Source organism: Syngnathoides biaculeatus, chromosome 2 (assembly GCF_019802595.1).
Source record: "Syngnathoides biaculeatus isolate LvHL_M chromosome 2, ASM1980259v1, whole genome shotgun sequence".
In the NCBI taxonomy this organism is placed as follows: Eukaryota; Metazoa; Chordata; class Actinopteri; order Syngnathiformes; family Syngnathidae; genus Syngnathoides; species Syngnathoides biaculeatus.
Genome location: NC_084641.1, coordinates 29803763 through 29827008, shown reverse-complemented (window position 1 = coordinate 29827008; position 23246 = coordinate 29803763). Strand labels below are relative to the sequence as shown.

Below are 23246 nucleotides of genomic sequence, written 5' to 3'. Positions count from 1 at the left end.
AAAAAAAACACCTTTTTTTTGCTGCAGCCATTTTTTCCCCCTTCATTCATCAATATGTAACTTAAAAAAAAGTACTCACGCCGTCATCACTTTTACCCGGTGTTTTGAAACCTGAACGGCATTAAATCCAGTCCTTGAGAGATTTGGACACAAGCTCTGGCGTTGCACCCCCCAGTCTGCCACCGTCTTCCAAAAATTTCAACATGGGTGTGTTGACTTTTTATACCCGCTGTGGCCACAATTCCTTTGTTGAGTGTTTGTATTATTGACTGTGTTGATTGTGTTAACGGAAATAAAAAAAAAATTCTTAATTTTATGAATAACCTCGGCAACGGATGCACCTCCATCCATCCATTTTCTTAGCCGCCTATCCTCACGAGGGTCGCGGGGAGTGGATGTGTGGATTATGATTGGTCAGTATTTTTATTTTGGTTTCATTTATCCATCCATCCATCCATTTTCTGAGCCGCTTATCCTCACCGTGCCACCTGGTTTCATCTTATAAAATGTTATTTTCAGGGAGTCTCATGTGAAAATCTCCCAATGTCGTAAAAATCAGATAAAATGATGCATATTGTGTATCGGTGAAATCTCCCGTCGACGAAATAAAAACATGCGTGACAGCCACATCACTGCAAGGACACTTTAATTATTGATCTGAAGCAATAAATACTGTATTCACAAGTCAAATGTCTATTCTTTCAGTACATTTAATACATTCACAACTGAAAAGTGAAGTGAAATGGTTCAAAGTAACATCCATCAGCTCGTAACGCGCTAGTCACTCTTAATTCCTTCTCTCATTTTCAGTCACAAAAGAGGGAGGAAAAATAATAAACGAGTAAATAATCTTTTTTTACACAACATTTTCCGTCCCTGTCGACCTTTCGCACGTCGTCCGTACGGCATCATGGCACTCACATGCACGCACCTGAATACGCACCGGGAGCACGTCGTCCCGCGGTTATTAAGCTTATATCGTATATTATTTACATTCAGGTTTATACAGTACAATCTATTCAATGCAGATATGACCATGCAAGAAGAGTCAAGAAATGATACAATAAAAGGGATACTTAATAACACATACGTATAAAACCTTCGTCTCACGTTCTTGTAATTTTTGCTGAACCTCCCACGTGTCCTTTTTTTTTTTTTTACTTTACTTTTTGACTTTTTCTTTCATTATAGCTTGATTCCAAACGCTGACATCATTTCCCCCCCCCCTCATTTTTCTGCTTCAAAAGACATCAGTGTGTGTGTGTGTGTGTGTGTAATTTTCATTTGATAATAACTGGCACTGTAGGTAACTCTCAGTACTCATAACATAAAATATTGCAGTCGCAAAAAGGGTGCACGAGGTCACTGAACAACAAAGAATGCAGTTAAACATTCTTAATCTTTGCTATTTTGTCCATTTTTTTTTTTTTTAACAAATACAAAGCCCTCAGGGGGATACCACAGCATCAGAAAATGTGGTAAGAGAGTTTGAAAAAGTGGCTGGAGCGGTGAGAGAATAAGATGTTTTTTTTCTTTTTTTTTGTGACTTATGGTGAGGAAAAAAAGTATTTGAACCCTCTGCTATATTGCAAGTTCTCCCACTTAGAAATCGTCAGTGGGGTCGGAAATTTTCATCGTAGGTGCGCGTCCACTGTGTGAGAGATCATCGAAAAAGAAAAATCCAGAAATCGCAATGTATGATTTTTTTTTTAACGATTTATTTGTGTGATACAGCTGCAAAGAAGTATTTGAACACCTGGGAAAACCAGTGTTAATATTTGTTACAGTCGCCTTTGTTTGGAATTACAGAGGTGAAACGTTTCCTGTAGTTCTTCACTGCGCGGAGGATTCTGGCCCAGTCCTCCACACATATCTTCTCTAGATCAGACGGGTTTCTGGGCTGTCGCTGAGAAAAACGGAGTTTCAGCTCCCTCCAAAGATTTTCTATTGGGTTTAGGTCTGGAGACTGGCTAGGCCACCCCAGAAACTTGATATGCTTCTTACGGAGCCACTCCTTGGTTTTCCTGGCTATGCGCTTCGGGTCATTGTCATGTTGAAAGACCCGACCATGACCCATCTTCAATCTTCTGACCGAGGGAAAGAGGTTTGTTCCCCAAAATCTCACACTACATGGCCACGGTCATCCTCTCCTTAATACAGCGCAGTCATCCAGTCCCATGTGCAGAAAAACACCCCCAAAGCATGATGCTAGCACCCCCGTGCTTCACAGTAGGGACGGTGTTCTTGGGATGGAACTCGTCATTCGATTTCCTCCAAACACGGTGAGTGAAATTATGACCAAAAAGTTCCATTTTGGTCTCATCTGACCGCAAAACTTTCTCCCATGACTCGTCTGTATCTTCCAAATGGTCATTGGCTTAAGTTTGCCAATGACCGTTGACCATGACGTCTTCGTGTATTACCATCAGTCACCTTGGAAACGGTGGTCCCAGCTCTTTTCAGGTCATTGACCAAGTCCTGTGGCGTAGTCCTGGGCTGATTCCCCACCTTTCTAAGGATCATTGAGACCCCACAAGGGGATATCTCGCCGGGGGGCTCCACTCCGATCCAGATTGACCGTCATGTTTACCTTCTTCCATTTTCTAGCGATTGCCCCAACAGTGGACCTTTTTTCACCAAGCTGCTTGGGAATTTCTCCGTAGCCCTTTCCAGCCGTGTGGAGTTGTACAATTTTGTCTCTGGTGTCTTTGGACGGTTTTTTGGTCTTGGCCACGTTACAAGTTTGAGTCTAACGACCTGACGGGTTCAGGATAATACAGGAAGTGGAGGTGGATTTTTAAAGGCAGACTAACAGGTCTTTGAGGGGCAGAATTCTAGCTGATAGACAGGTGATCAAATACTTATTTGCAGCTGTATCAAACAAGTAAATCATACATTGTGATTTTTTATTTTTCTTGCACCCGCGATGAAAATTTCAGACCCCTCCACTATTTCTAAGTGGGAGAACTTGCAATACAGCGGGGTGTTCAAATACTTATTTTCTTCACTGTCAGAGGTCGCACGAAAACCCCACAAAATCTGATGTAAAAAGCTCGCAGATCTCACCGACAGCGAACGGTAATTGCAAAGGAAACGTCGTCTTTCTACAACCGCAACCGTAGTTAAAAGTCTTTTCAACAATGGGAGCATCATAAAAGTTTTTTTTTCCCCATCAAAAAAAAAAAAAAAAAGACAGAAAAAGTTGTCAGTTAGAACAAAAACATTATTGATCTCATTTCAACCATTAATATTTCACATCAAACGATGTTAACAGAAGGGTGCAAATGACGGCGATTACGTTAAATCCAAACACTCCCCAAAGGGCATTTATGTGCTTCTAAGCTTTAGATCACCCCCGTAAAAAAAACATCCGCTGATACATTTACGTACGTTTACTGATCAAACAAACAGACGATATCCATTATACTCATAGCAGATCTAATATCGATTAGAAAAAAAAAAAAAAGGCAAAACGCTTCATAAACATTCACGATAGAGCGACGATTGTATCGGTAACTTCCAAACGCCTTGAGGAATGCGTCGCGTCGACACGTGAAAGACGCTTGAGCGAAAGAACGTCTGCGGCTGAAACGTTTCGAGACGAGAGCGACGCGTTTGAGGTCATCTTCAGAAACAAAAATGAAGAAAAAAAAAAATGTCAGCAAACCCTGCAGAGGACGGGCGACGTCATGAATTTGAGGGAAATTATTGCAAAGGGACGTTTTTGGACTGTACAGTAATCTTTGTTGTTATCCTCAGAGCAAGAAGCCGGATGTACAGTATGCCCGCCATGTAGGTTACTGCACAGTCGTGCCTTGAGATACGAGTTTAATCTGTCCCACGTCCATATTTGTAACTCAAAGCGCCCAAACGTCAAATCTTTTCCCCCTGAAACAAATGCAAGTGGCATTAATCCCTTCCAGACCCGCCCCCCCCCCCCCCAAAACACCAAAGATTGTCATTTTCTTCACCGCTTATCCTCACGACGGTCATAGCGAGTGCTGGAGCCTGTCAACGGGGAGGAGGCCGGGCACACCCTGAACTGGTCGCCAGCCAATCGCAGGGCACGTCGAGACAAACAACCACTCGCACTCACAATCACGCCTATGGGCAATTTAGAGTGTCCAATTAATTCATATTGCATGTTTTTGGGATGTGGGAGGGAATCCGTAGTGCCCAACCGGAGAAAAGCCACGCAGGCACGAGGAGGACATGCAAACTCCACACAGGTGAGGCTGGGATTGAACCCGGGTCCTTAAAACTGTGAGGTCAACGCTCTAACCACACACATAACAGTACCACCCAAAATGTATATTTATACTACAATTTATCCGTCCATCCATCCATCCATCCATCCATCCATTTTCTCAGCCACCTATCCTCACAAGAGTGCTGGAACCTATCCCAGCTGCCAACAGGCAGGAGGCGGGGCACACCCTGAACTGGTCGCCAGCCAATAGCAGGGCACGTCGAGACAAACAACCAATTGCACCCGCAATCCCACCTAGAGGCAATTTAGAGTGTCCAATCAATTTTTGGCATGTGGGAGGAAACCCACGCAGGCACAGGGACCGGGATTGACCCCGGGACCGCAGAACTGTGAGGCCAACGCTTTACCAGCTGAGCCACCGTGCCGCCAGGTGTATTTTCCATCGTTTTACATTCAGCAGGACAGTCAAATTCCAAAAAGGGCACGAGGCCTCTTTTTGGATGAAATATTGTTCACATTTTGTGACGTTACGCGATGGTGACGTGAGGTGAGTCCACCACCCCCAAACCGTGTTCGTATTCCAAGTACGAACTCGTGAGTCCAAAATATCGGAATGGCGGCTCTCGTATCGAAAAACTCGAAAAGTCGCTCGTATCTCAAGGCGCCACTGCCGGACGAGTGGAAACCGAGGCGGTACCGATACTAAGTACGCAACTCGAATTATATGGCTTGTAATCTGATTTTACGACGGTTCGAACGCGTTGGCGTCTACATGTGCGGAAAACGGAGGTGAAAGTAACAGAGACGGAGCAAGCTGCGCTTCCTCTTGTCGGCGGCAACGGCGCTGTTGCCCTCCGTCCTGGCGGACCGGGCCCTCGCCCGGGCCCGGGCCCTCGCCCTGCCCGCCTCCTCCGCCCGCTCGTCCGACCTGTGACCCCAGGCGGTCCGCGCCCCGCTCACACCACGGTGCTTATCCGGTTGATAGGCTTGGACTTGGAGCCGCCCCCCGTGCCCGTCGGGCCGCCCCCCGTCGCCTGCGGCCCGGGCTGAGGCTGCCCGGGGTGCTGGGGGGGGAGAGGGGAGAGAGGTGTAAGAGGGGTAAGGGGGGACGAAGGGGGGGGTAAAGGGGAGTGCGGTGGGGGAGGGGGGATGGAAGAGAGAGGAGGGTACTGGGGCAGATACGGGCCGGCGGACGCCGTGTGATGCGCATTGACGGTAGCGGACGGCAGATTGTGGGGGAGGGTGCCGAAGATGAAATGGGCCTGATGGCTGGAGTGGCTGGACGGGTGCGGCGTGTGGACGTGCCCGGGGTGGGTTTGGGAGTGCGGCTGAGAGTGAGACAAGGTGAGGGGCGGTTTGGTGACAGGGCCTCTGATGGAGTGTGCGGGCTGCACGTGGTACAGGGCGAACTGGGGGCTCGGGGAATGCTGGGAGAGAGGAGAAAGGGGCGGGGGACGTCCGACCGCCGCGTTGCTGTAACGACCCGCAAGCCCATGCTGGGAGAGCTGGGAGAGCTGGGAGAGCTGGGCCAGCTGCGGGTGCGCGCAAAGGGCTGTACGACAGGGTTGCGGGCCTCTCTGGACAGTGTGCGGCGGGAGCCCTTGCGCAGGAGCTGGGACGTTTTGGGCGTGGTAGCGATGGTGGTGGTGGTAGTAAGGGGGCGGGGGCTGCACCGTAGCCGCGTGACAGTACTGCGCGTGCAGGGCCTGGATCTTGGAAGGGCCCCCGTCCGACTGCTGGCACAGGGACGAAGGGGAGAGAGGAGGGGGCCCTCCGGTCGTCGGCGGGGGGACGGGCGCGGGGTAGGGTGGCCCCGGCGGAATGAGGGGCCCCGGCGGTTTGGCGCGCTTGCCGCCAAACAGCGAGCCCAGGAAGGAGCTGCTGCTGCCGCTGCTGTTGTTGTTGTTGCTGCTGCCGCTCCCCCCAGGGCAGCTCCCCGCTCCTGCTCGTTCCCCACTGCCGGGGACCCCCGCGACTCCGGTCCCGGCAGTGGTATGTTGCTGCCCCGGCCCACCCCCCATCCCCGTTCCGGGGCTCAGGATGGGGCGATGAGGCCGGAAGTCTTCTGTCGCGTAGCAGCCGGAGACCACGCCTGGCGCCGAGTACCGCTGGTGAGGCTGCGGGCTGCTAATGATGGACCCCTGAAAGGAAAATAGTGTCATCTTACAAAAAAAGTAATTCAATGAAATTAAAAACATCCGTGGAAGGGTCACTGATGGCGTAGTGCTACACGTGGCGTCGATATCTGCCCCTGCGACTGACTGCCGACCAGTTCAGGGTGTAGTCTGCAATTTCGCCCGAAGCTAGCTGGGATAAGCTCCAGCTTTCCCGCGACCCTCGTGAGGATGAGCGGCTCGGATAATGCATTGACATCCGTGGAAGTCTCTTCCGCTATTAAGCATGTTCATTTTCCATCGCGGGCCACACCGTCTTTATGGTTTCGTCAGAGAGCAGTTATGACCACGTACAGTAGAAAGGAGAATCTCGTCATTCGATTATGAAATACAATTGTTTGTCCATTGCATTTGATTTTTCATATTTACAAAGGAACTTCGTTTTTTTGTGTGATTAAACCGTTCCCAAAAGTCCGACGTATGACAACCAGAGCAATAAATGCAAAAAAATATGAACTAAAACTGCATTTTTAAAGACTGCCTCTCGTCCATCGTTCCATTACCTGAGCCGCTTATCCTCACAAGGGTGCACGAGAGTACAAAAACACTATGAATTAAGTATAAATGACTAATGAAGAGGGTAACCGGACATTTAACATCACTTTAAGCTTTCGTAAAGACTCTTAATGGCTTACGTAAGAATTCTTGCAGGATTTCAGATTTCTTGCCCTCTTTATCAAACGCCAGGCGTTCGGAACTCTGAATCATAACGATAAAAACGGTTCAAAAAAATGGCACGGCGTGTTCCACAACACGCTGCCGTTCTGTTGAATCATGCGCTCAACTTTTAGTGTCGGTGAAGTAATTTCATGACAATGAAGTCATTCAATTACAGTAAGTCAGCACCCATTATTTCTGTCATGTAATGTTGATTTAATTGATTTGATTGATTAAAATACACGATCTGACCATAGCGGTGATTTCCAATGTTTGTAGAGCCAAGGCACATGTTTGATGTTAAAAAAATATAGATGTCACGGCACACCGACACACAAAAATGTTACAAAAAGATACATGAATTTGTCCATGTACTTACAGCCATCTAATAGAAGGCCATTCATTTGTTCTGTGTGTCCATAACTAGATTAACAAAGATAAGATTTCCATCCATCCATTTTCTTGGCCACTTATCCTCACGAGGGTCGCAGGAACAATAAGATTTATTGTAAATATATATTTTTAGAGCAATTAAGTACACGAGTATATACAGTAAATCAACAGATCATTTAAATCACAGGTGTCAAACTCCAGGCCCGGGGGCCAGAGCTGGCCCGCCACATGTTTTTATGCGGCCCACGAAGGCAAATCGTGTGTGTCAACTTCCAGGGTTTTCGTTTAAAGTTTCAAATTCCCATGTCATAAATGACAACTTTGAGATATTGAAAGAATTTTTGTGTTGCCAAACATGAACAATAGTCGAAAAAAAAAAACATTTACCTTGATTTCTGACTCCAAATCAGTGTAAAGATAATGGGGTGATTAAAAATTTTTGATTGTTTCACAATCATAACAGCCCTCAGAGGGAAACCACAACTGCAATGTGGCCCGTGGCAAAAATGACTTTGACACCCCTGATTTAAATCTCGTGATCGGATCAGTGATGAGGTTATTGTTTTGTTATTTTTTTTTTTTTTTAACTTGCTGATCGGTGATTGGCCCCAAAAATCCGGATTGTGAAAAGCTAGTAAATACATAAAAATGTAAACGAGCGCACTTCCCTAAAAACTTCTTAACTGATAGATAGATAGATAGATAGATAGATAGATAGATAGATAGATAGATAGATAGATAGATAGATAGATAGATAGATAGATAGATAGATAGATAGATAGATAGATAGATAGATAGATAGATAGATAGATAGATAGATAGATAGATAGATAGATAGATAGAAGGCGACAAAATGACGCAACTGTTTAACTAGCATCGCTGCGGGAGAAACACTTATTTACGTGACGTCAGTCGGGCAGAGCGTCAATCCATCTCTTTTGTCCGAAATGGCCCAAAGTGTACAAGTGGCGAATAGGCTTTTACACGTCCACACGCGTGTGCTCGGACATCCAAGTAAAGTCGACGCATGCGAAGGGTGCAGAACAGACACAAAGAGGACACGCAGGCAGGTACACTCACTCACTAGCAACGTTGTCTACGTTTTAGGGAAGAGGGCAGATGCGGGTCTGTTATTACACGTCTATATTCGAAGAGTTGAAACGCAAAAGGTGACGAGCCCCATCGAGACATACGTAGAACCACGGCTACTAGCAGACTGCCCTTCAATATTGCATTTACAAACGCTGGAAAACCAAAAAACTATGAAAAATAAGATAAAGACTTTATTACAGAAATCATAAAACCAAACTTGCATATGTATTTTTTTGCACCAATCACAAGCCACAATTTCTCATTAACTCGCTGCTATTTTGTAGCCTCAATTGTCTCTGTAAGTGAGTGTAAAATATGCTAATGGTGTGACACGGTCCAAGTGAGACGATGTGATGATGTAGTCGTGTCAAGTGCGAACAATCCGTCGAGGACTCTCCAATTATTCACTTGAAAACGGTCTCGAAAGTGAACAACAGGAGACGGCTTCTGTTTTTCATCCAAGATGATCTAAATTGTAGTTTAGAAGACACTCACGTTATTCATTTTTATTTACAAATCTTATTGTTATGTAAAAACCTTCGCCATATCTCTCTTTGAACTGAATTGATTCCTTGGAGTTTTGCCGATGAACTGACATAAAACATCTCCTCGAAAGACCTTATCAATGAGTTATATTTTTTTCCCCAATTAGTTTCTTTATTGCTTGCCGTCACTCATATTTGAAAAATGTACGGGTGTGGTCAGTCATGCCCGCAGATATAAAGTTGCGGGTGTGTGTTCTGTTTGGAATTCCGAGTGTACCCCTTTAAGAGCGGGGGGGGGGGGGGGGGTGTCAGGTAAACTAAGAAGTAGAAGTTGGGCGAGCAGCAGCTTGTTAAAGAAAAGAAAAAAAAAAAAAGACATCAGGCTGCGCTGGATCGGTTTTCATGCGCGCTGAGAGTGTGCTACAAGTGCGCAATTGCGCAGTGGCGCAGCTTAGAGCAAACATTGGTCAAGACTTCACAAAATAAGTGGCATCTTTCAATATCTATGTATTTCTACTGGTAACAAACGTTACGTACGAGATTTTTCGTGCTCGACTATGCAGATTTGCGAGTGCGATGGCGCGCGGGCGCATACGCGCCCGTCAAATCACATTGTCTGTGGTTGATTTATATTAACTGATAATACACTCATAAAAATAGTACCGATAGCCTGGGACCATAAATTCAACAAAAAAAAAAAGAACAGAAATTTTACTGAATTCAACCCCAAAATTGAACACTTTTGCGTTTAAACTCTTCATCTAGTCTTTAGGACTTACTTCCATAGTACTGTCCAGGGAACCGACACTGTTCCTCCGACCACGCTTCCCTGCACCCCAGCAGGAAGAGTAAAGTTAGCAAAGAGAGGAAAGTTTGCTTGTATGCCAAGAAAAACGCTGTTCCGGTAGACCTTTTCACCTGAACTGAAACTGATGGCAAACGCTTTTTGTGTAAAGGGTTGTGCCAAAAGGTATTCTCCCAAAGGTTTAGGTTTTTCGAATTCCCTGAGAAAAAATAAAATCAGGCAGGAAGAAATATTGAGTGGAAGTTCAAATAGCTGTTCAGAGAAGTTAGCAAGACTAGAGAGCACTTCAAAAGAGACAGATTAGAAATCGAAGCCTCATCGTTTTCTCACAGGAATGTTGCCTTGTCTTTGGCTAATTGAAGAAAACTGCTAGCTAACATCAGCTCTACTGGGCGTAATTCAATTTAGCGTTAAATCGCTTGTCCGCGCCATGAATTTGACCAACTGAGAAGTAAGTTAATCAGCCAGTCCCTTGATGATCGTGTTAACAATGTCTGAATTTCCACCACATCTCTTTTTGAATCGACTTACTGTCATGGGCACGGCCGTGGGCGCCGCTTCCTGTGAGGAGCGTGGCCAGGCCACTGCTCTGGGCGGTGGCACCTCGGACAGCTGTCGCTGCTGTGTCACATTTGGGACACTAATGAACTAAGTACTTAAGTGGTAAACGTTGCGCGTGCTTCACTGCATTCTGGGATTCTCTGCTACTATGCGTATGTAAGTGTAGACCAATCCTTTGTCAGAGCGAGTCTGTGCCCTTCTAGTTTGACCACGTTTTGTCACGTTTCTTAGTCGGCCTCATAGTCATCGGATCCCGATCATGTTTCTGGACCTTGCCACTAGCCTAGAGTTTTTGTGCTTCTACTTGTGTTGGACCGCTGTTTTGGTATTTACCTGTTTTTGGGATAAAACCCACTCTGAACATTATGCCTTTGCCTGGAAGTCCTGCATTTGGGTCAGACAAAAAAAATCATCATTCAATTCAATTGCTCTCCCTCGATCTAAGGGTTTATTTACTGGTGGTGGAATTCAAAGTTTTTGGCACTTGCAAGTACGTTTGAAATCATGATGAAAAGGTCTTGTAGAACCAGAATAGTTGAAGCCAAGCATGCCGCCCGGCAGCCAGGAATATCGAACTTTCTCCGCAGGGACTCACCTGTTTCAGAGAGGTCTCGAAGAGAAGAGCTAAGCGCCGTGCGTTTGAGACCTTCGCCGACCGAGCAGTTATCGTCAAAACTCGTCCTTCCCAAAGTACCGTTCACAATGTCGCTCTTCACACCACCAACTCCTCCTCCTCCTCCCACCACACCTCCAGTGAGCAAACTGGGCCGCATTACACCTTTTTGCTTCTCCAACTCCGCTGTCAAGACAGGAAAAGGACACGTTCGTTTAGAGGACACGTGCACTATAACTGGCTTATTAGCTAATGGTGGCTTTGAGTGAGCGTGATTCAGGATGTGGAGGGGTGAACACTTCTGGTTGTCTCAGGAAGTATCCGATCACAACACAACAAGTCACTAAATTTGTGCCTGTCATGACACGCTAAGGAGCCCTTGAAAACATTGTGACTAATGGATGTCGTTATCCTTGTGCATTGAGTTGGAAGAATGTACTTTTATGAAGACCTCCAAGCTATGCATGTTTTTGGGATGTGGGAGGAAACTGAAGTGCCCACGCAGGCACAGGAAAAACATGCAAACTCCCAGTGAGGCTGGACTTCAACCCACGTCCTAAGAACTGTGAGGCAGATGTGCCAACCAGTGCCGCATCGGACTCACATTCGACTCTGTATTTCTCCATCTCCTGCACTTCGGCAACACTCTCCCTGAGGTCACTAACGAAGCGAGTCCGGTCTTGCTGACTGGGGGCCATGAAGACGATGAGAACTTTTCTTTCCCCGCCCAAGACCGCGGAGGTCAGGCGGATACCGTGAGGATAGTCTAAGAGAATAAACAAGGAAAGAAGGTCATGAAATGTCTGATAAAGTGTTTGCGCCTTCCTGTTTCTTTTCTTTTTGCACGTTTGTCACACTTCAATGTTTCCCCACCATCAAACAATTTTAAATAAGTGAAAGACTAGACAAACACAAAGATCAGCTGTGTAAAAAAGCGATTGTGCCCACATTAAACCACAACTGTGGTCTCTCACACCTGAGTTCAATTTCTCGAGCCACACACATGCCGGCCTGATATTGCCCCAGGCTCTTTTCAAATCACTTCAATCGGATCTGCGTGAAAAAGTGAAGTAGGCCAAAAGATCCTCAAAAGCGACACATCGTGCCGAGATGTCAAGAAATCCGGGAAAGGAATTGAGATCTATCAGTGTGGAAGGGGCCATCAATCCGTTTTTCAAGTTTTAGGAATCCAGTGAACCACAGCGTGAGCCGTTATCCACAAATGGCAAAAACATAGAACGGTGGTGAACCTTCCCAGGAATGGCCAACCAGAGTTCGATCGCAAAAGTCACAGCTGGGCAATAAGAACATTTAGGATTGTCTCAATTTTCCCAGAATCGATCACGTGACCCCCAAGACTTTTGGGAAAGTTGTTTTGTGCTTTGTTGAGACAGATGTTGAAGTTTCTGGAAGGTGTGTCTCCCTCCCATCACGTCTGATATAGAAGTAGCACCACATTTCAGAAAATTATATCTACAGTCGTGGTGGTATTGTGACAGTTTGGAGCTGTTTTGCTACTTCAGGACGAGGAAGACCAGCTCTGATAAATGAAACCATGAATTCTGCTGTCTGGCAAAAACTTGTTCAGGACCCTAAGCTGAAACGAAATTGGGTTCTGCAACAGGAGAATGATTCAAACCACACCAGGAAGTCCACCTTTGAATGGCCAAAGAAAAACAAAATGAAGACTTTGGAGTGGCCTAGTCAAAGTCCGGATCTTAATCCTATTAGGACGCTGCGGCATGTTAAAAAGGTTGTGCCATGCGTGAAATTCTGCAAACACGAGTGGGCCAAAATTCACCCACAGCACTGTAAGAGATTCATTTTTTTGTTCTCCCTTCACAATAAAAAGCTTAATTTTAAAAACTGCATTTGTGTTGTGTAGTCGCTGACGACTATTTAAACTCGTTTATTGTTGGGGAAACATTGAATTGTAACAAACAAAAATGAGAAATCAGGAAAGGAGCAAACAGTTTTTCGTGATGAAGAAGGACTTCCTTACATGAGTTCTGGAACATGTGCACTTGCATCTCAACCAGAGGGAAAGATTGTCTAAAACTGTACGTCACTGAGGTTTTCTTCTTCTGAAAGATTTTGGTTACCTGAGGCAGAACATGACATTGTAACGAATACTTGAAGAGACTTACTCCTCATCATCTTTTTTTTTTTTTTTTTACATAATATTCGCCACGTATGAGTGCCTGTAGGCTCAAAAAAGACGAGCAATAGAAAAAGGACCTCCAAAAAATGATGCCTTACCACCAAAAGGTCATTAAAGAGAAAGACCTCACGCTGGTGTACTCCAGTTCTCTGAGGCCTGTTGGGGTCGGGTACCTCGTACAGCTGGCAGCAACACACCAGCCGACGATGTGGGAGGGACAGTACCTAGCGAGACAAATACAAGAATGATATAGAGAGTACGTATATGTCAGGGGCGTGGCCAAACCACTGCCTTGGGCGGTACCACGTCTAACAGCTGTCACACAGCTGCGTTACATTTGCCAGTTCGTTGCGTTTGCATTACTGCATCTCGGGATACTCCGCAACTGTGCGTAAGTTGCCAACTTTTGTGTCGAGCATTCCTTTGTCACAGCGAGCCTGCGCCTCTTTAGTTTGACGACGTCATGTCCATGTTCCTAAATTTGCCTCGTAGTCTTCGGACCTAGTGCACGTTTTTAGATCTTGCCCGTTGCCTTGTGTTTTTGTGCTTCCACCTGTTTTGGACTGGCCATTTGTGTTTGGCCGTTTTCTGGAATAAAACCACTCTTAATATCATGCCCTCGCCTCGGAGTCCCGCATTTGGGGTGCGCCTCCGAGCCACTTGCTCACGACATATATATATATATATCTTTAATGAATTACAAAATGGCGTGTAAATCTTTCCCACAATAAAAAGCAGGTTTTCAAAAGCGGCACTCACTGGCTTCTTGCCCACAAGGACTCTCTCCACCGCCTGCACTTGAGATACGTGGTCGTCATTGGTCCGCAGCTCCCATTTCTGTATGCGCTGGTAGATCCCGACGAGCAGGTCCCTGGGAATATCCTGACCGTTATCTACGCCTTGGGGGGGGGGGGGGGGAAGGAAGGGATGTTGATCAGGTTTTCATGCACAGGACAAAGTACTGCAAACAATGAAAATAACACCTAAAACTCTTTTGTGTAAAATTTGGGCAAATCGCATACACCAATGGTGAGGGGGATGTTATGACGGCGGGCTACCATGAATACTTTTCATCATGAAGTTACACCCAGCGGCTGGAGCTAATTTTACTACTGAGCATCTTAAAAACACCATCGAAAGTGGGCTGTTAAAAATATGTAATACGTGTGACACTGAAATGTAATTTTGAGCGGTTGTCTCACAGGTGCGTCCACGATTAAAAAAAAATTCTCCCGCACAAAGCGAGCCCACATCAGCCACTGAAATGACTCCCGGAATTCGAGATGTGGGAGGAAACCAGAGTGCCCGGAGAAAACCCACACAGGCATGGGTAGACCATGCAAACTCCGCACAGGATGGTCCGGGATTGAACCCGGGACCTCAGAACTGTGAGGCCAACGCTTTCCAGCTGCTGTAAACTTTTTTTCCAAATGTAAAAGTGACCACTGCGGTGATTATTGGAGTTGTATTGTTCATGTTTTTTTTTTTATTCACAAGGAATCGTGTTTGCAAGACAATCGTCTGCATACGTATACAAAAACTGTGTGTGTGTGTGTGTGGTGTGTGTGTGTGTGTGTGTGTGTGTGGGTGTGGGGGGCGGGGGGGAGTGAAAGGGGGGCGTCGCCAAAAAAGTTTGGGAACCAGATACGTACACAGTAAGAGATCTGTGATTTATGAAGTGATTGTCTTCATTAGAATGTAGAGCAATTACATTCAAATTGCACATCCATCCGTCCATTTTCTTAGCCGCTTATCCTCACGAGGAGTGCTGGAGCCTATCCCAGCTGTCAACGGGCAGGAGGCGGCCGGGGTACACCCTGAACTGGTTGCCAGCCAATCGCAGGGCACAAATTGCACATTCTTCCACTTAACAAGTACATTAAAACGCAAGAGCACGGATGGCGACATCCAGTGGTCAGTGTTGTCGTCTACAAACGTGCCTCTCTAAAAAGAAATCAATAAAAAGGTGACACAGATGACATTTTCAAGGCAAGCGGATTTTGCGTCGCTTTGACGATCGAGCCGCACCTCTTAAATTCTTGATGAAATCCTCCAGCTTCATCTTCCTCTCTGCTTTGACGTTGGGGCTGTACATGTCCGTGTTGAGAAGGATTATAGCGAAGGCCAGGATGAAGATGGTGTCGGGGTTCTGGAACTGCCGAACCAGAAGCGGGTTGCACACGCAGTATCTCTGACTGCGTGGGAGGCATAAAAGACAGTCAAGGTCGTCGGCGCGTTCAAAGCTGCGGTCACCGCCGGTTCCCGACCCAAACCAACCTAAAGGCCTCAATGAGCCGTTCCACTTTTTGTGCTTCTCCTTGAACTTTAATCTGAGCCTGGAACTTCCTCAGCGCGTCATCCAGGTCCATTCCCGAGAAGTCCATCTCATCAACCACGCAGCTGAAATGGACAAAATTTTTACAAGATTTTTACACCCGGTACGGCAAGATCACGTCAACGTTCCCCTTGGTATACCCACTCCAAGACATCTTTGTTGAATTGCTTCTGCCGGTTCCCCAGGAACTCGCCAATCATCTGCCTGCTCAGACCCTTCCTCTCCAGGATGAAACGGGCAATCCCAACTGGAGTGTCTGACACAAAGCCTCTCTCGATCAGGTACTGGATCCCTTTCTCTGGCTTCCTGTCATTGAAGGGAAGATTCAGCGCCGTACACGTTGCCCGTAAGATTGCGGCGCAAGCGTCTTACTTGTTGAAAAGATTGAGACCTATGCGGTACTGGCGTCTCTGCACGACATCACTGTTGAAGGGCGGAGAGTCCCAGCTATGGCGGCTTTCCCTCTGATATGTCTGTTTGCCCAGAGCGGGTAGAGGTTCCCGGAGGCTGTCCTGAGACGAGGAACCGGAACTGCAGTTGACTGTCTCGTTGGAGTTGGTGGTCGAGTTCAGAGAGTCGTTGTCGCCATCTGAGCAACACGGCTGCTCCAGACCTCCGGAGGGGAGAGCTGTGGACGAGGAGGAGGACAGAGGAGTGGTGGGGGGCTGTTGAGGCGATGAAGACGACGAGGGCGTGTCGGGGTACTGATGGTGGTGGATTGGGTGGTGGTGGTGGTGGTGGTGGTGGTGATGGTGGTGCGAGGCCACCTGGTGAGGGATGTGTGTCGGGACAGCTCTGCCCGGTGCTCTGATCTGACCCTGGGCGGGCGCGGTGGACGTCGAGCGGGCGCCGGTGCTTGGAGAGTGTTTGAGGGTTCCCTGAGGAGAGCCAGCTCCCACCCCAGGCTCCTGCTCATAGACCAGCTGTCTGGTCAGAGAGCCCCGGTCCGAACGGTCGCTCATGTCCACTGAGCTGTCACTCGGCGGCTCAATGGTGAGGAGAGGCAGGTGTGCCGCCCTCAGACGGTAGTCCCTACACTCGGTGCACGGTGTGCTGCGCCGACTGTTACTGCTGCCCCCTCCCTCTGTGTCCCTGCTGTCCTCACGCACCCCGACGCCCCCACCGGGACCCCAGTATTCCGTGTCGGTGCTGCTGGGCGCTCGGTCCGGGGAGAGCGGCGAGGGCGGCATGCCGTCATCCATGTAAAGCGTGACGTCACTGTACGAGGTCGCCGTACTGTCTCCGTGCATGCTCAGTCCTCCTCCGGCTCCCCTGGCTCTTTCACCTAGACCACGTTGGGACGAGGGGTTGCTGCTACTGCTCCAAATACATTCCCCAAAATCTTCACTGACACCCCCGCCCTCCCTGCTGCCTTCTTGGGAGTCATTGCGACCAGTACGGCAGGTCAGGGCATTGTCAATGGAATCAGCCAAAGACTTGACCTAGATCGAACACAAACAGAGGAAGTAGTTAGGAGGACACCAGAACCGAACAGAACTAACGTTTAATGAATTGTAGGAAGGTAAGTGCAAAGAGAGCTATGCATACTGTAAGTTTCTTTCGGCTTGTCACGCTCATATTTGTTTGGCACAGTTTTTACAACGGATGCTCTTCCTGACGCAAACCCTCTTGGGGAGTGGAGGCCCCAGTGAGATACCAACTCACGAACCCTGGTTTACCAAACCAACGCCCTAACCACTGAACTGGTTCTCACAATTTCAGCGTTCCTGATTTTTTTCGGCCATGACTACAACATTGAGAGGATACAGATGAGGTGGTTGGGGCATCTGATCCGGAGGCCTCCCGAACACCTCCCTGGTGACCCCGGGGACGACCCAGGACACGCTGGAGAGACTACGTCTTTTGGCTGGTCTGGGAACGCCTTGGATCCCTCCAGAAGAATTGGAAGAAGTGGCTGGGGAAAGCGAGCTCTGGGTATCCCTGCTGAAGCTACCTCCTACGCGACCCGAGACGGAAAAGTGGTAGAGAATGGATGGATAGATGACTAAAACAGCGCCAAGTATTACTTCAGTATTAGTACCCGCCTCCTTCACGATGTAAGAACCTGGGCGCCTTCATTCGCATCAGTTTTTGTGTGGCCCTGTAGCGAGTTCCTTAGACCTTTTCCAAATGGAAATAAGTTCAAGTGTATCATCTTTATTTGCCAAAGTCCACTAAAAATACAGAAGGAATTTGTCTCCAACGTTGTGTTACGCAACATTACAGGAACCCAAATACGATGTTTTTTTTTTTAAAAAAATCGGGTCCCAGAGTGAGTAAATTTGGAAATGCTGTGGATGGCACTTCAATGTTTCCAGAGACTGTGACACGTCCCAGTTCTTGTGTTACCGTGCACCAACGCCACCAAGACTCGTATTAATTCTTTATCATTGCTTCACCGCCATTGCTGTGAGAGTACTCTTCTTACTTGACATTTTACATCTCAATGTACCTCGGCGAAGTTTTCTAACGTTACTCGCTTGTGTTTTATTAAGTCGTACGTCTTATGAAGTTGAACGGATGGCACCGCACCCTCAGCCCAGCTCAGCCCGGGTTTCCGGTCTTGCCGTCAGTGCCACTGACCTGTTTGCAGAAGGAGTCCTCTAAGTGGGTGTAGTCCCCCGGGCGATCGGCGTCGGGGGAATGAGGAGGGCCGATGGCCACGCTGTGGGTGAAGTTGGTCTGCGTCTGGGCCTGCTGCTGCGGCTGCCGCTCGTCAAAAGAATACTGAAGCCTCATGTTGGAAAGGATGATGCGGCGTGTCATGCGGCTCTCGGAGGCGGAGCTTCGGAGACGCTCGAAGTTCTTGTTCATGCGATACTGTCTGAAGGCGGTCTGAATGGTCCTGGCTGCCCGCCGACTCACGAAGGAGCCCCCGTACTTTCTCTCCAGCATTTCCACCTTGTGGGGATTGGGGAAAAAAATTGATTGCGCATTGACTATTTGGCGGTCCTGTAATGTAACAGCATAAAGGCTTTTAGGGTTGTGAAAATACAATAAATCAAATCAAAATCCGCGAATATGCGGGGCCACGAATGGTGAACTGCCAACGGGCAAGGGCACACTGTGTAGCCTGTTCTTTCTTACTCTAATATACTTTTCACGTTTAATCGATATTGCCGTTCAAAAACCGTGTCCAAAATGACGAAGCACTTTGACGTTGGTCACGAATTCATCTTAGTGCGTACGCGAAAGTCGAGAAACCCTTCTACCTGTGTATAATGCGCACCAGAGATTTGCTCAAAACATATAACTTGTACTATGTGTCATGAGCAAGCCTTGGCCACTGCTCTGGGCAGTGACACCTGTTACTGTAATTAGAAAGGCATTTAAGTTGGAGTTTTTGTCACTGGCTTTTGCCAGTTCTTTGCCTTGCGTTAGTGAGTTGCATTCACGGCCTGTGGACTCTCTTCGCTTGTACGCATAAGTTAGAGTAACCCGAGTCAGCGCGATTCTGTGCCCTTTTGTTTGATCCCGTCCTGTTGAGTTTGATAGTTTGCCCGATAGTCCTCGGACGTTGCTGCATGTCTTTCGGATCCCACTTAGCCTAGCGTTTCTCTACCCCTGCCTTGCACACTGCTATGTCATGCGACCCAGTTTCCAGAATAAAGCACATTGAACATTATTCCTCTGCCTCGAAGTCCTGCATTTGGGTCCGCCCTCATAACATTGGTCAGTGACATTATGCGTATTTTATTTTGTGTTTCAAAGAAATATCCTGCCCTGTGTTCACGTGCTGACATAAAACAGATTTGATCAAATGTTGGCGTTGCCTCCTTACCATTTCTACAAATTCTCACGTCAACATCGACCAAAGACGGTGATCGACTCAAATCAATGGTCAATGATGCGATAAGCATACCATTTTAACAGTACTATTGAGATAAGTACTGCAGTATTATTGGGTAGAAGTTTTTCTTTGGATTTCACAATCATAATTCATCTTCACTCGACAAGCTGCTCCACGGTTTTCTTCCGACGTTTTTTCTTTGATCTACTTTTTACTCAAAGGTACGTTATAAAGTTTGGACACGTCACTGTGTGTAATTTTTACAACAACAAGCTGTCCAGCGCCTTCTTTGTTACCGACCTTCTTATCCTGCAGATCCGTTGAGAGTTCATAACTGTCCGAGAGAGCCTTGCATCTCTTGTTCTCCTCCTCCTCCTGTTTGCGGAGAGCGAGGCTGGCCGGCTGGTGGCGCGTTCGCAGCACCCAGGCCAAGCTCGCAGAACCGGAAGCGCTCACACATGAGGGCCCCCGGGGTCCGGCGGGGGTGGCGCCGCCGCCGTCGCCGTAGCGCTCTGGGCCACGCGGGTAAGGCGTCTGGCTGAAGGTGCGCTCCTTGTGGACGGCCGTGTCCGCCGGACACTGAGACTCCACTTCCGCGCTGTAGAACAAATGGCGTGCGTAATTAGCATTGCTGCGCGAACCGAAAATAGTCATACATTTATAGAATTTGTAAAATGGAACTAAACCGACAACTCGGGGCGGGGGGGGGGGGGGGACTGACCTTGTCGAAACGGAGTTCATGGAGAAATATAATCGTCAATAAATTCAAACTATTGTAGAATATTAGATTTTAGCAGTTCAATTCGGAAAGAGACACTCAATATAGATATTCGTACATGCGGAGTGTCATATTTCATGATTTTTTTGCAAAAACCCAAAAGTCACCGTCTCGAGAAATCAAAACATTTGAAATTATTTTTTTATACAGAAATTAGGTCAGAAGTAACATCGCGTGTGTTTAGTGACTCAATAAAACAAGTTTCACTTTCGGAATATGAAATAAAAATAAAATGCACCTGTACTTCCTGGAGGTATTTACTGTGTAACGCTTCAGTCACGAGATGTCACCTGCCACTCAAACTTACATTCTCTCCTAAACTACCGTAATTTCCGGCTACAGAGCGCAGCGGATTATAAAACTCACCTAGGACATTTGTAAAGGAAATACCATTTGGTACATACATAAGCCGCAGCTGTGTAAAAGCAGCAAGCGCCCATATTGATATTTACAAAGAAAGACGGTACACAGAAAGAATTTTCAAAGTTTCACTTCTTTAGCTTATCTTAACATAGCAACAACTTTGTAGCACGAACAGGGCTGGTTAAAAAAAAACAAAAAAAATAACATCCCTAAATAACTGAGATGCAGCAGAAACACGCAAATGCGTCGCTAACGCTAGCGCAGCGCTAACAGGGCCGGTTAAAAAAACAACATACTGGTAAAAAAAAAATCACTGAGACGCGTCAGTAACACAGCAGAAACATGCTAATGCGGCACTAACGCTAGCGCGCCGCTAACAGGGCTGATTAAAATAAAACATACCGGTAAAAATCACTGAGACGCGTCAGTAACACAGCAGAAACATGCTAATGCGGCACTAACGGTAGCGCGCCGCTAACAGGGCCGATTAAAATAAAACATACCGGTAAAAATCACTGAGACGCGGCAGTAACACAGCAGCAACATGCTACCACAGCGCTAACAGGACCAGTTAAATTTAAAAAAAAAAAAACATACTGAGATGCAGCTGTACAGAGCAGCAACACGCTAGCTCTGTGCTAACGCTAACAGGGCCGGTAAAAAAAAAAAAAACACAGCAGCAAAACACGCTAGGACAGCGCTAACGCTAACACAGCACTAAAAGGACCAGTTAAAGAAAAAAAAACACTGGTAAAAATCACTGAGATGCGGCAGGAACACAGCAACACGCTAGCACAGCGCTAGCGCAGCGCTAACAGGGCCGGTGTTACGGTCTGAGCGCTCCCCCGTGCTGAAAAGTCTCCTTGTGATGAATGCACATGCGTTACTAAACAGGGGAACTCTGGGTACACACCAGACGCCTAGTGGGAAATCTCATCCGGTAAAAGTCACTTCCTCGGCACATATATTCCGCCGGTCTCACGCTTACCTTTTCCGCTCGAGTGCCCCGTTGAGGCCGTTAGAAAAAAAATGCACAAATTAGCCGCATCACCGCATGAGCCGCAGGTTTGAAAGCGTGTGAAAAAAATTGTGATTTATAGGTCGGAAATTACGTTAAATTTCCAATGCTCGCATCAAAATGTAAAAAGTTGTTCTAGAGTACGTAGCGTACATAAGTCTTTGTATTTTATGAGGAACACATTGACCTTGACGTGACTAACATTGAATTTAGTTTAAGAGAGGCGGTAGTTTGCGTTAATGGTAGTTTTTGCTTCATTGTGTGTGATCGTGAGTGTGAATGGTTGTTTGTTTCTATGTGCCCCGCGATTAGCTAGCAACCAGTTCAGTGTGTCCCCCACCACCTGCCCGTTTACAGCTGGGATAAGCTCCAGCGCTCCCTTGTGAGGATAAGCAGTTCAGATAATGGATGTTTTTTCCAGCACTTTGTCATGCACACAACAATTGGTATAGCTCTAAAGTTCAGGTACCACAGTTGAATGTACACAGAGTAGCACAACTTTAAAAACTACATTATAAATGTACAAAGTATGATACTTTCATACGCTTGCGAGAAAAAAAAAAACTGTTTCCGCCCGGTCTCGAACCGGGGACCTTTCGCGTGTTAGGCGAACGTGATAACCACTACACTACGGAAACCGTCCCACGACCGTGCAATGTATCGTAAGATGAACTCTGGCGGCACCACGATGTGATCTATTATCACTATTTACTATTATTATTTTTTTTTTAGAGATATAAACTTGATCTTAGTACTTGATCTCCATGGAAGTCGAAGCTGCCCCACTGTAGACGACAGCACTTCGAAGCACTATAAACACGTTTTACAAACACCTTTCAGTCTCCCCAAAAAAAAAATAAAAATAAAAATACAGGCAGTAGGGCAAGAATAGGATTCACGTCCAAAAAAAATCTGTCCATTTATCCATATCGTGAAGTAAAATCCACTCAGTGCCCGGCCGTCTGTTTTTTCGAACACTTTTCCTGAATGACGTGGAAACAAAACTGGACTGCACATTCTGCGTCCATCGTTGATTCCGCCATGGTCAACAGGCTCTGACTTCTGGTCAGGGCAAAAAAAAGTCATGCTCAACATGCACACAGTGTTACGGAAAACGATGCGATATATGAATATGTAATAATTAATTATGAAGATTAAAGTGAAACACACTTACCGGTGAAAAGTTACTTCTTCGCGACCGCCTGCGCGGTTTCGACAGCCAACAGCGCAAAAAAAAAAAAAAAAAGCTACACCTAAGATATTCCAATTAAATTCGATATTATTATTTTTCACAATGTATAATTGTAAGAATGTCAAAGGACGTCAATTTTCACGTGAAATAATACCCAAAGCAATGTTTTGCCATGACCGGAAATTGATGCCGAATTACCACGTAAAAGGATCCTGTGCGCAGTCCAGTTTTTTTTTTTTTTTTTTTTTTTATTCCACGTCATTGCTTTTCCCTCCTTGCCGGAATGTTGCCGTCCTCGCATTGGGACAACGTGAAACGGCAATTTAGCGCACTGGAAAGCCGGTGCCAATGACGTAGAATAAAAACTCGACTGCTCCCAGGCCGCTTTCGCGTGGTAGTTCGGCTTCAAGTTCCGGTCATGGCATGGTCAGGTTGTGACAGTTCAAAAGTGCCTCAACCCGGAAGTACGGTGGCCCTAAAGGAATTGATATTTGCGTGATATTTTATCAAACCGTTGTCACGTCATTTGAACGCATATTAGTGGAATGATAGGGATGTCAAAATGTATTTTTGTAATCGGGCGTACCGTTTTACTTATTTAAATAAAAAGAGAAATTTG

At 46.6% G+C, this 23246-nt stretch overlaps 1 protein-coding gene and 1 non-coding gene across 3 annotated transcripts; both read right to left on the bottom strand.

Annotated features, from left to right (window-relative positions):
- Positions 1 to 629: 629 nt before the first annotated feature.
- iqsec2b (IQ motif and Sec7 domain ArfGEF 2b) lies at positions 630 to 22829 on the bottom strand. 2 transcript variants are annotated; one of them, XM_061846346.1, is made up of 15 exons: positions 22610 to 22829; positions 22191 to 22497; positions 19577 to 19874; positions 18070 to 18387; positions 15859 to 16928; positions 15631 to 15792; positions 15429 to 15551; positions 15180 to 15346; positions 13911 to 14050; positions 13250 to 13375; positions 12993 to 13092; positions 11595 to 11756; positions 10973 to 11176; positions 9791 to 9840; positions 630 to 6351 (listed from the first exon to the last, which is right to left on the bottom strand). In XM_061846346.1, exons 2-15 carry the CDS (start codon positions 22199 to 22201, stop codon positions 5167 to 5169), a joined length of 4116 nt encoding a protein of 1371 aa, XP_061702330.1. In that variant the 5' UTR covers positions 22202 to 22497; positions 22610 to 22829; the 3' UTR covers positions 630 to 5166. The 2 variants fall into 2 exon arrangements, with proteins under 2 accessions (XP_061702330.1, XP_061702340.1); XM_061846356.1 differs by lacking the exon at positions 9791 to 9840 and having other exon boundaries at positions 6200 to 6351.
- On the bottom strand, positions 22001 to 22073 carry trnav-aac (transfer RNA valine (anticodon AAC)). The gene has a single exon. It is a non-coding gene; the product is annotated as a tRNA-Val (tRNA).
- Positions 22830 to 23246: the final 417 nt, after the last annotated feature.

Excerpts from the sequence above, each read along its gene's own strand:
- iqsec2b (XM_061846346.1), bottom strand. Across the intron at positions 13,093-13,249 it reads TCTTTAATGACCTTTTGGTG|GTAACCAAAATCTTTCAGAA; the intron begins GTAAGGCATCAT and ends GTTCTGCCTCAG. Across the intron at positions 9,841-10,972 it reads TCGAGACCTCTCTGAAACAG|GGAAGCGTGGTCGGAGGAAC; the intron begins GTGAGTCCCTGC and ends GCTGGGGTGCAG.